The sequence below is a fragment of the Rattus rattus genome, chromosome 1 (assembly GCF_011064425.1).
Source record: "Rattus rattus isolate New Zealand chromosome 1, Rrattus_CSIRO_v1, whole genome shotgun sequence".
NCBI lineage: Eukaryota > Metazoa > Chordata > Mammalia > Rodentia > Muridae > Rattus > Rattus rattus.
The window spans coordinates 6,389,826-6,402,217 of NC_046154.1; the positions used below are offsets into that span (position 1 = coordinate 6,389,826).

Here is a 12,392-nt window from a genome sequence, read left to right on the forward strand (position 1 = left end):
CTTCATGCCTCCCCACCCTGACATTCCCCTACACTGGGGGGTGCAGCCTTGGCAGGACCAAAGGCTTCTCCTTCCTTTGGTGCCCAACAAGGCCATCCTCTGCTACACATGCAGCTGGAGCCATGGGTCTGTCCATGTGTAGTCTTTGGATAGTGATTTAGTCCCTGGGGGCTCTGGTTGGTTTGTGTTGTTGTTCTAAAAGATTTTATGTATCTCCTATGAATACACTGTAGCTGTCTTCAGACACACCAGAAGAGGGCAGCAGATCCCATTACAGATGGTTGTGAGCCACCATGTGGTTGCTGGGAATTGAACTCAGGACCTCTGGAGGAGCAGTCAGTGCTCTTAACCGCTGAGCCGTCTCCCCAGCCCTTCTTAGAACATTGTTTAGCTCTCTTCTTTCCTTACCTGTCCTTGCTTTTTAAATGACGTGGCAATGGTGTTTGACAGTAGCCCTCCTGTGTCTCATCCCAGGGGCTGAGAGGCCTAGTTTCATCCTCTCCTGCCCTGTGCATCCCTTGCTTCTCTGGAACTGCCATAGGCATGGTCGCAGCAAGGTCCTCCCGGAGCTCTCTGCTGGGCTGCCCGTGCCCTCTCCTCTCTGTGAGCACAATGGTGTGTTGCTTTATGCGGTGCGACTGTAAATTTCCCTAGCTGCCAGTCAGCTTATTCACAGTGCAGAACCCAGCTGCTGGGCAAACTCTGCTCCCTCACAGCCCTGGGGCTCTCTGCTCCCCTAAATTTCAAGTGGATGTCTCTGCCTGGGCCATTTATTTAGATGAGAACAAGGAGAGGCTAAACTCAGCACCCAGCAAGCAGAGCTCTGCACAAACCTCTGCCGCTCCAACCTCCCTCCCCGTCCCAGCATTCTCGTGCTTAGGAGTCTGTGCCACAGCTGCTGCCTAGAAAGTGGGGCGGGGCGGGGGGGGCTGTCCGAGGGTCTCTGCATTTCCTAAGGAACCAAAAAAGAAAGAACTAACTATATGAACATGGACAGGCAGACCAGACCAGGGCTGCCCGAGTGACCTGTGGCATCTGCAGGGGACTCTGCTGTTGAGTGAACTCCTAGTCCTATGGGCAGCTTAGCCTTGCCTTTACTCTGCAGATTCAAATCAAATTTTCTTTTCCTGAGCAATCATCCCACCACCCCCCCCCAAAAAAGCAGGAAGAGCTGGGCCTGGCCCTGTCAAGGTGTCACTATGTTTTAGAGCATGTGGGGAAAGCAGGTGAGAGGTGAAATTCCTTCCAAAAAGTCCCATCCACAGGGGGCTCCAGAGCGAGCAGGACTGAAGACTGTTACTGCTCAGACTATGAGAACCAACAGCCAGGCACCCAGGCATATTTTGCAGACGATCATGTGAGTCAGGCTGCTTTGCTTCCCAGGCTGTGGGAAGAAAGGCTGTGTCCAAGGACACCCAATGTGCCCTCGAGGCCACTTAGGACTCCCTGAGATACAGTAGAACGGCCCAGACCTGTGATTAAAAAGTCTGGTGAGGCGGTTAATATAGAAGGAGCTGGGAGAGCCTGGCCTCAAACAAGGCTGCAGGCTGCGGGAACTGACTGAAGAAGGGAACCGTAAAGGGCGACACAAAACCTCAAGGTTGGAAGGTCACACACGTGGTAGCCGCACCTGAAGGAACAGCCTGGTCAGGAGGAAGGGCCTCTCTCAGAGCAGCATCCCTTTCTCTAGGGTCTTAAACTTCCTCGGTTTTATGGGGCATCCAGGGACCATAGGACTCGCAGGCTCTGAGAGTCCAAGGGCAAAGTCAACTGCAGCCCTGAGGGTTCTGAACTCAACAGGGACAGAAACACAGTCAGATACTCCGGGGAGGGGCCCACACGGACCTCTAGTGTCTGTCTAGAGCCTGGCTCCTCCTGTACTGGATAGCACAATGCTGTAAAAGCTGCTTTGACACAGCCCCTCCTGGCTGCGCCCCTGGTGTCCTCAGGCACGTCCGCAACCACGTGACAAAGGCTCGTGACCAGGGTGCTACTCTACAGCCTGCCACCAGCCCCAAATCGCAGTAGGGTAGGGCCCATAGGAATGCAAGGCTGCTGTATTTAGAATGATCGCACATCCATGTGGGTGGGAAAAAAAGCCCCCCATCTTTGCCCTCACTGAGGCCGACATCACAGGCTCTGGCTCCAGAGAGGAAGGCAGCCTGTCTCACGGCACTGGCGCTGGAAATCTTGTGTATTATGTTGTCACCCAGTAGGGCTCATTTCCCAATTATGAAAGTATACAGTCACACAAACAGCGTTTTCAAGTGCTATGTACCTCCGAGATCCAGATAAGCACCCAAAGGCATTCTGATGGCCGTTTTTACATATATGTGCTCAAATACCTGAGCACACACATGCACTTGTACACATATACTACATGTATGCACACATATGCAGGGGGGAAAAAGAAAAAAACACCACGGAGTCAGAATCCCTGCTGCAGGGTCTGCCTGTTTGTATTGGCCCTCAGGGAAGCCCTGTCAGCCACCCTGCAGCTCAGATTCCCACAATGCACTGCAGCTCAGACTCCCATAATGCACCGCGTGCTGCTTTTTTCCGGGCATCCCACGTGTGCTGCGGAGCCTGGAAGGTCCTTTCTTAAATCACTCTCTGTTCTTTGTTTCGGTCTTGGTTTCTTTATCGTGGGCTCAGTTATAAAGCTGAGGGAGAGCAGGCCTCTGTTCTCTGATGTTAGGGCCACCGAGGTCACACCTGGAGGACAGTCACACAGCAGACATCTCTCACTGCCCACAGCTTCTAACGGTGGCGCCATGCTCTCTGGTAAAATGGTTTCCCAAGTGCTTGTTTGGTCAACCTAGTGGGAGCATGGCATGCAATACTCTGAGCACACAAGAGCCGGTAGTAGCTTGAAGGGTTCAATATAGCTACTAGCGGGCCTCAGCATCAAGGCCACAGACCCCAAATCCCTCACCTGACCTTCAGGGTTACTAAGAGCATTAGGCCCCCAAGTGAAATGGGACTGGCCCAGGGTCTTCAGTCAGAAGAAGGCTGCTTTCCCATCTCAGGGTAACCAGCCAGAACAGCTTTCTGCACCTTTCGGTGGCTCAAGGCTGCCCTCTTGAGGCTGAATAAGGAATGTCATCTCGTACCGTATTTCAGCATCTTCCGCCCTCCACTAGAATGCTCAGGGATAGTTTAGGGGCAGAAACCCTAGGGCACATCTGAACTCTCCAGCCGGGTAGTCAGGTGGCCTCAGGGGCTGCACAGTGGACACAGATGCAGTGGCGACAGAGGCCAGGCCATCTCTCACCGCACTTGATCTCCTCTCCTCTGAGGCAAGGCGCACCTGTTTTCCAGGTGCAAGTACTGTGACCGGTCATTCAGCATCTCCTCCAACCTCCAGCGGCACGTGAGGAACATCCACAACAAAGAGAAGCCGTTCAAGTGCCATTTGTGCAACCGCTGCTTCGGGCAGCAGACCAACCTAGACCGGCACCTGAAGAAGCACGAACACGAAGGTGCACCAGGTTGGTGAGGTGTGGGACTAGGCAGAGGAGGGGCGTGATGGGGGCGTGGCGGGTGAGGAGCGTTGCGGGGAGGGACGAGGAGGGGAGTGGCGGAGGAGGGGCAAGGGAAGAGACCTGGCTAGGAAGGGCAATATCACCCCTTCAGATAACTCTCTAAGAAACAGTTCCTGAGATCACCCCTAGTTCACATTGGAACTGAGTGAGGGCTAGATGCCCCGCAAGGATGCCCCTGACACTCAGCCCATCCACAGTGAGCCAGCACTCCGGGGTGCTCACGAACCACCTGGGCACCAGCGCCTCCTCCCCCACCTCCGAGTCGGACAACCATGCACTTTTAGATGAGAAGGAAGATTCCTACTTCTCCGAGATCCGAAACTTCATCGCCAACAGCGAGATGAACCAGGCGTCCGCTCGAATGGACAAACGGTAAGGAAAATAAGCCAGCCCCGGCAGATCTAGACTCAGCTGCTCCAATGGTCTTGCCCAAGATGCATGTCCCCCTCCCCCCGGGTGGCATTAGGTCCCATATGGAGGAGGTCCCAGGCTCTATTGCTAGAAATAAGTAGAGTCCTCCCCGCTAACCTCTCCATGTGCACGCCTGCAATAGCTTTTCCACTAAGAGAGAGGGAAAGGGAGACAGACAGACAGAGACAGAGAGGGAGAGAGAGACATAGAGATGATGGGAGGAGAATTCAACCAGGCTACAGAGGTGTTCTCGGACACCTCACATCCAAGCGTCAGTGTGTGTCCTTTACGTGGGGACTCTCCCTTCTGCAAGGACACTCCCATATCCCAGGAAATGAAACCGATCAGAGAAGTTGCTGAGATAGAGAAGTTCTCTAAACCCTACGAAACCCCAAGAAGGGTCTCCAGTTTTGTAGAGAAGAACCAGAGGCTCATAGAAGTGGCATGAGTTGCTGCCTCAAAACTGGCCCAGGTCCTAGAGCCAGGACCCAGCCATTACTGCATGAGCCACCGTGGGCCACATGTCTGTGCCACCAGGGCAGCTTGCTCCCGTCCACTCTGAGGAAGTGAAGGAGGGTTCGCTAGAGATGTGTTCCCTCAGGCACCTGTCAGCTGCACCTCTGGTGTCTCTGGCGCTTTGGGGAAACTGTGAAGACCAGACCAGTCCACACCATCAGTGATGACGTCTTGTGTTGCTGCTCACAAGTCTGTGGTCTCGCTGGGGGGGGGGGGGTCTATGATTGCAGATCAGGGCCCAGGCTACAGTCCACCAAGTGCCCAGGCATACGCATCCTGACTTTAGGCACAGTGCTCTGAAAGGAACCAGGCCCTGTCCCTCAAGATGCCATGTCTGAGAGCCACCTACTTGTCCAGCAGCTTGATGCCCTCCCCTTCAGAGGAAGCTGTGTGTGAGAAGGTACCTTCACAGCAGGCCTTCCCTGATCCCTCAGAGAGCTAGAGAACAGATACCCATTGCTGAAGGCAAGCTCAAAGTGTAGCTTCCACAGTGGCAGGCCAGAGGACCCTCCATGTGCCCAGCAGAACAGAAGACACTTGTGGAAGGAAGGGGAGAAGCCGTTCCCCATCCTCGCAACCCTAACCACATCATGGGTGTTCTGACAGAGCTTCCCGTATCTCCTCCCTTGCATTCAACACTGATGATAATGCGGGTGGACCAAGAGAGAGCCAACCCCTCGCAAACCCAGCCTATTTTGCTAGTGTCGATGTCTCCCAGGTCCCACCAGCTTTGCCCTGAGAGCCGAGGAACTAAAGAGAGGTTCCCCATGTCACCACTGTTGTAAGAGTGAGCGTATGTGAGGTTGCTGCTACTTGACAGTCTGGTGCGGAGGATAGCAGACTCAGCTGGGGCTGGCACCCACATTCTCTGGGTCTTTCTCTGTTGAGTCCCACCTTTAGTGATCAGTGAGAACCCAGTGGCTGCCAGGCCATCCCAAAGGATTGTTCATGTGCTGAACTGTGTCCCCAAGGGCCACATGTAGAATCTAACCCCATCCCTCAGATGGTGACCTGGGACAAGGGTCTCCCTTGAGGTGATAAATTTATAGAAAAGCCCTACTGGATGGTGGAGATGCTTCTACATGCAACACACACATAGACACACAGGCAGGCAGGCAGACAGACAGACAGACAGACAGACAGACACACACACACACACACACGGGGAGATATAGTGGAAACCACATGTTGACCAAGGACTGTGGGAGACACCAGATCTTATCTCTGACTCTGGGACTGTCCCTTCCTGCTGCTGCAAGCCACATCAGTCAGCATGCTAGCACAGCTTCCATCCAGGGCAGCCTTCCCATCTCCAAGAGAGAAGCTGCCCTCCTACCTGAAGCTGACACCAACCAGCCTGTCAGGGTCTCTGCTGGACAGCACATACCACAGAGTAAGCATGCAAGAAAAGAGCCTTGTCTCTGCTTATAAACAGCAGGGCTCCTCCAGCCCTTCCCAAGACCAGCCGGCAGGTATAGCTTTACCACACCAGCTACCTGGTGAGTGTGACACCCAGGGCCAGGCTGGGCTCCCTGCCCATGCCTTCTCTTCCTGTCCTTGCAACCGTAGGGACTGAATTCTCTCCCACTGCCACTACAGGGTGGCAGTATCCAGGCCCCACCTATCCCAGAGCCTTCTGTTCCAGGAGATGAACTCAGCATAGTCTTTGCTGACCCCCAACACAGGTGACTAGAAGCCTGGGACTTAGAGAGCCTCAAAACCTGTCAAGACTCCACCTGTCCTGGAGGCATGGTGGGAGGTAGTGTCACGGGTGGAGTCAGCCTGCAGTTGCAACAGAATCTCCCCAGCTCAGTCCCGCCTACACAACCACAGCCTTAACACCACTGTGCAAGTCAGTCCATGAAGATGCCACCTTCGGTGAAAATGACCAGACCCCTCTCTCCCTCAAGACCACAAGCACTGCCTAGTCAGGCCCCCAAAGCTGAGTAGAAATGAAGGCCAGGAAGAGTTGGGGGTTCTAGACATGGGATCTAAGAATTGGTCGTCTTTGGCTGCGTCCATTGCTGGAGTGGACCTGTCAAGATAGCCACAGTTCCTGGCACACAGGTTATGGTCATTGACTCGAACCAAATCGGTGGTGTTCCTTGAAGGGAATAGATTTGGCTTGCTCACTCCTGTTAGTAAGGAGTCAGTGGACTCCAGCTGATCTTGCAGAGGACTAGGATTTGCTTCCCCAAACCCACACCAGGCAGCTCACAATCACCTGTAACTACAGCTCCAGCCGATCCAACACCCTCTTTTGGAGTCCGTAGGCATCCACACATCCACATACAAACATACAAAAGGATAAACAATTTTTTAAAATAATCTCACCCAGAGGCTTGAGAACATAGCTCAGTTGGTGGCATGTTCATTTGTTGTGCAACCATGAAGGGCTGAGCTCTTCCAGAGTTCCTGAGTTCAAACCCCAGCAACCACATAGTGGCTCACAGCCATCTATAATGGGATCTGATGCCCTCTTCTGGTGTGTGTGGTCAGATACCCCTGGGGCTTGCTGGCTACCCAGTCTAGTAGCTAAATAAGTGAGCCCAGGCCAGTGAGAGACCCTCATAGTGGGTAGTGACCAAGGAGGATATGGGTGGTTGACCTTTGACCTCAATATAGATGCATGTGACTACACTCAGACACTCTGTGTGTGTGTGTGAGAGAGGGGGGAGGTGGGAGAGGGAGAGGGGAGGAGGAAAAGGAGGGGAAGAGAGAAAGATAGAATGATAGACAGACAGAATGACAGACAGACAGACAGAATGACAGACAGACAGAATGACAGACACACAGACAAAGGACCAAGGACTAAGAGACTCAAAGACAGTAAGAGAGTGTCAAAGATCTGCTGAGGCTGCAGAGTTCCTAGGGGCTGTTGAGTTAGAGCCTGGGCTTCAAGCCCCGACCGACATTCTCTGGCCCATCCTGGCAGTGCATCCTGTTAGCAGCAGCAGCCTGAGCCCAGCCCTCACTCCCCAGGCTCTGCAACCTTAGATCCTTGCAGTTGGCTGGGAGATGCGAGCATAGATGGGTAACGCAGAGTCCTGGGCAGGATGGGCTCCGGACACTTCCTCACACCAGTGTCCTAAGGGCACCTCGCCTTCCCAGACTACTCCTCAGGGACCCTCCCCTGAACCCCGTCTCTCCCTCAGGATGCCTCTGTCTCTTCTGGACTTCCCGGCTTTTCTCCATAACTCTTACTCCTCGAGGACTGAGCGGATGGTTGCCTTTGGACCCGTAACCACCTCTTTTAGTCACCACAGACACCAGCTCTTTTTGAAGGGCCAGGAAGGCAAACAGGGAAAGCCACCTTTGGTAAGAAGGAAGGCCCTGAACACGGCCAATTTCTTCGCCTGTCATTATAGGCCTGAGGTCCAAGACCTAGACGGCAACCCGCCGTGTCCAGGCTCCGCCAGTGCAAAGCAGGAGGACGTAGAGGAGGAGGAGGAGGAGGAGCTGGAGGAAGAGGATGATGACAGCTTAGCCGGGAAGTCACAGGAGGACACAGTGTCCCCCACACCTGAGCCCCAAGGAGTCTATGAAGATGAAGAGGATGAGGAACCACCCAACCTGACCATGGGCTTTGACCATACCCGAAGGTGGGCGTGGCCGAGTGCCAGGGGGTGGTGCCCGAAGGTGGGCGTGGCCGGGTGCCAGGGGGTGGTGCCCGAAGGTGGGCGTGGCCGGGTGCGAGGGGATGGGCTGAGTGAGAGGACCCGAATACAAAGTGACAATTCGGGATCCATGTCCCCCAACCTGGTCTCACCTCTGCCCAGCAGGTGCTACTACCACAATGCTTTGGCGCTAGGCCTAGGGTGATGCTAGCCAGAGTTCACGGCCCTGTGTCTCTGCTCCCTGTAGAGTGTCTAGAAGCTTGGAGTGGGGAAAAGGAGAGGAAGGGCGTACTCTGCTGACCCTGACTCGGGAGTCCGGCTCTGCTGCGCGGCTGTCTACATCCACCTAGGGCAGCAGGGTCCAGCACCCATGATTTTAGAAGTTGGGCAGGCCTGAGCTACTTCTCTATGTCCTAACTGTTTACCAGTTACTTTCAGCCTCAGAAAAATTAAAAGCCTCCTTCTGAACCCTTTATCCCTAAGACCGGATTGCCTGCTGCCCGTGATAATGTGTGCACGCACTCCTCCTTCCCGATCTCTGCCTGTCCACTCTCCTACGTCTGTGTGGCTTCCTATCTGGGTGTCCGTGTTGTCCATGTGTCTGTCTCCTTGTTGCATGTGGCTCATGGAGACCCGTGGCATGCATGTAGTCACGGGGACCGGCCATGAAGCGCCAGAGAGATGCCACCAGTGGCCAAAGAGCTGACCCCAGGCCCCTTTCCCTGGTCCTTGGCGCAGGTGTGTTGAGGAGCGAGGAGGCGGCCTGTTAGCTTTGGAGCCGACGCCGACCTTTGGGAAGGGGCTGGACCTCCGCAGAGCAGCTGAGGAAGCATTTGAAGTTAAAGATGTGCTTAATTCCACCTTAGATTCTGAGGTCTTAAAACAAACCCTGTACAGGCAGGCTAAGAACCAGGTAGGTACCCAGCAGAGCCCTGACCCCTCCTCCCATTCCCACGTAGACAGCAGGCAGCCCCCGGTGCCACCTACCCCACCACAGGATACCCGAATGCCCTGGCTCTAGCTACCCCGTGGCTGACGGGCATTCAAATCCACAGCCCCCATGCCCGCTTCATTGTCCAAAGAGACAGGCCAATAGCTGCGAGCCCCCGGCAGCCTGGTAGAGCAGGTGGGGCTTTGAAGACAGATAAACAGGAGCTAGCTCTTACATCCAGAGCGAGGGCTGCTCTCCCAGTCTTCCCATCCCCGGTGGGAACATCTGGATCAGGTTCCATTCCCACCAGATGCTAGGTCTCTTCATCTCTGGTCCGAGCCAGGATGGGTGACCACCCTGCTGTTTCGGGGACAGTCTCTGTCAGGTGGCCCCGGCTTCTAAGATGTAACTAACACAGGGTCCTCGAGGGTGCAGGCTTGTCCCGGGCACTTTGCATGTTCGCATCTTGGGGACAGTGGCTGCAGGACTCTAGACCCCATTGTTGGGACATCTAAAGGGGCCTGGCTCTTGTTCCAGCCTTCTCGGCACCACCCCGAGATTTTTTTTTCACCCCAACTCGTCTGCGTGTCTGTCTTCGTCTCTAACTAATTCTGTCCAGTGTTTGCTCCAAGGTGTAGGGGATCCAAATTGGGCATCCCCAGTGCCCACCTGTAACTCACGTGCCATGCTCCACACAGCCCTCAGCCCTGGCACCTCCTGCCCCGGGCTTGAAGCAGAAGGATGCCCCCATGGTTGTCTGAGGCCAGCAAACACAGCAAATCACCCTATGATCACAACAGCTCAGAGACACTACCCACTCTGCTCCAAAGAGTAGCTGGCCACACTCATCCAGAGGCCCCTCCCAGGCCTCCTGCCCACTAGACAAAGACAGTCTCCCATAGCAGACATAGAAGCCAAGGGTGGAGGGGGAGGTGGAAACACAATTGCAGGGGAGCACCCCAAGAGGTCAAGAGATCTCCATGGGCACAGAGGGACTACTGTGAGTTCTGGTGTCACTCTGGGCAGGAGAGGTCCCCTCTGTTCACATGTCCTCCTATGTCCTTCTCCCAAGCCATAGGAATCTAGGCCTCTCTAGCACCTTTGTTTCTGTTTCACTAGACAGGACGGTGGGGCGGGGTGGGGTGGGGATGGGGGGCTGGACAGGCTGGGGACAACTGGTGAGTCAAGGCTCAGGCCTACCTATCTGGGATGCCCCTCACCTGTCCTGTGTGTGCTGTCCTTCCCCTGCCCCCAGGCATACGCAATGATGCTGTCCCTCTCTGAAGACACTCCTCTTCACGCCCCCTCCCAGAGCTCACTGGATGCTTGGTTGAACATCACGGGACCCTCGTCGGAGTCCGGAGCCTTTAACCCCATCAACCACCTCTGAGGACCTGGAGGCCCCAGGGCCAGAGTTCAAAGCCAGGGTACCAGCTGTGGGAGACAGAGAAGGGGCCAGGGAGCAGCCCCCCACCCCCGACACCTTCTGCCTCAACTCTGCTTCCAACCCCAGCCGCCATGGCTCAAGCCCAGCTTCTCCAATGATACTCAGAACCCGAAGGTCCCTCGAGTAGCCGCTGACTTTCAACACCTCTCAGACCTGGCCTCAAGGACATGATCTGCAGTGGGTGCGGCGCACGGCCACCCAGGAGCTGCTCGCAGGAGCTGTGGATCAGAAAACTCATGGGCGAGGGTGGGGGGTCTCCATCCTGGCAGGAGCCAATTGGCCACCTCCGGGCCGCCACCTGGTATGAATGAAGAGATGGGAAAGAAGTGGGCAAGTGCTATGGAGAGAGACCTCGTGAATGATTTTTATAACAAGAATCACATGATTAACCCTTTTGGTAATCTTAATTGACTATAGAGTCTATTTAAAAGCATGTGGGTTTTAAAAAAAAATAGACAGTATTTTTTTAAAAAAAATCAGAAAAATGACTTGCAAAATGTTTTTTTAAAAGTAATTTTGCATTGCTTTGGAATGTTGGCTTATTGGCAAACCCACACCTGCCGGGGCACGAGCGCGGCTCGGGTGTGCCCTTTATAATGTAGATAATGGAGACTTTCTTTCTTATCTCTGACCTGTTTGTACAAGCCAAGGTGATTCTGGTGCGCCCGACACAGGATAGGGGCATGGGAGCCACTCGGCTGAACAGGACGCTGACTACACAAGAATCCTTGGACATGGTGCCTGGCTGAAGGTTTGCAGAGGCCGGGACAGCGAGGTTGCCTTGCCCTGTATGGTCTGCAGAGGAATCCACGGGTCCCACCCAAGACACCCCAATTGTGTGGGGAAGTCGGGAGCTAGTGGCTCAGGTCTTCCATGCCGGACACCTAAGGGTCTTCCCCTTTCAGCAGCCCTAGCCTGGTCTTGACTGCTGCTCTTCTGAAGGCCATATCCAGGCCTCCAGCCTTCAACCCTCCCCAACCCTGGCAGTCTGATGCCCTCCCCATGGCCACCAAGTGTGGAAAGCCTGCTCCTCCACTCCAGGACACCAAGTACTACCTGTGCCTAAGACTCCAGATCAGCCGCGTAGCCGCCATTTCTGCTCTCTGTGTGGGTTCCTGGCGAGGTGAGGTCAGGAACAGGAGGAAGATCCAGGGGACCCTGCCACAGCAAAGGACAGAGACAGTACAGACACCAGGACCGGATGCCTCACTCCCTTGGGACAGTCGGGACGTGTCTACTTCTCTGCTCGGATGGGCTTTAAATTATCCCATAGGGGCCAACTTCAAATAATTTCTTTCCCTGATGGAATTTCCCTTAATCTGTATATAGCTTGTAATTTTTTTCTAATTCATTTCTTTCCTTATTTTATTTCTTCCTTAACAGTATTTTTTGGCATTGGACAACTTTTCCTGAAGAAATGATGTTAATATAAGTATGTGGTGAAGGACCAAAACCGTGTGATAAGGTCGTGTGCTGTGTGATCGGTGCCCAGGGAGTGGGGCGGTTGTTAATGTGCCAAATACCCCTGTGTCCCTCCCTCCAGGAGTCCCGCGGTCACCGCCGCCCACTTACCAGACAATCATATGATTTTTGTTAAATTTGAGTCTCAGTTACATTTTAAGACAAGTGTTCTATTTATTTTGTTGTTCGGAAAGAGAAAAACAAAAAAACAAAACAAAAAAAAACAAAAGGCAAGGAGTATCCCACCAAGATAAGAGGGGCCAGAAACAACCTGGGTTGTCATTTAAAAAACTATGAGAGATTGTATCCGCGTCAGCAAACACGGTGCACGCGATCCCCTCTGGGAGCCACTCAAACCTCCAAGCGCAGATGTTTTATACTTGCTGTGGCTGTTCTGGCGCCAAGACAGTCCTCTTTGCTGATGCTGAGTGGTCCAGGCTATGCTGAGATCCGTGACAGAGATA

General features: G+C 54.1%; 1 protein-coding gene across 1 annotated transcript in view; it reads left to right on the forward strand.

Annotated features, from left to right (window-relative positions):
* Positions 1-12,157, forward strand: part of Prdm16 (PR/SET domain 16) — a 48,132-nt gene extending 35,975 nt beyond the window's left edge. The window contains exons 11-15 of the mRNA XM_032890777.1: positions 3,322-3,491; positions 3,743-3,917; positions 7,841-8,074; positions 8,828-9,002; positions 10,276-12,157. Coding sequence (XP_032746668.1) covers positions 3,322-3,491; positions 3,743-3,917; positions 7,841-8,074; positions 8,828-9,002; positions 10,276-10,410 — 889 coding nt within the window. The 3' untranslated portion in view covers positions 10,411-12,157. The remainder of the gene's footprint in view (positions 1-3,321; positions 3,492-3,742; positions 3,918-7,840; positions 8,075-8,827; positions 9,003-10,275) is intronic.
* The last annotated feature ends 235 nt before the right edge of the window (positions 12,158-12,392 follow it).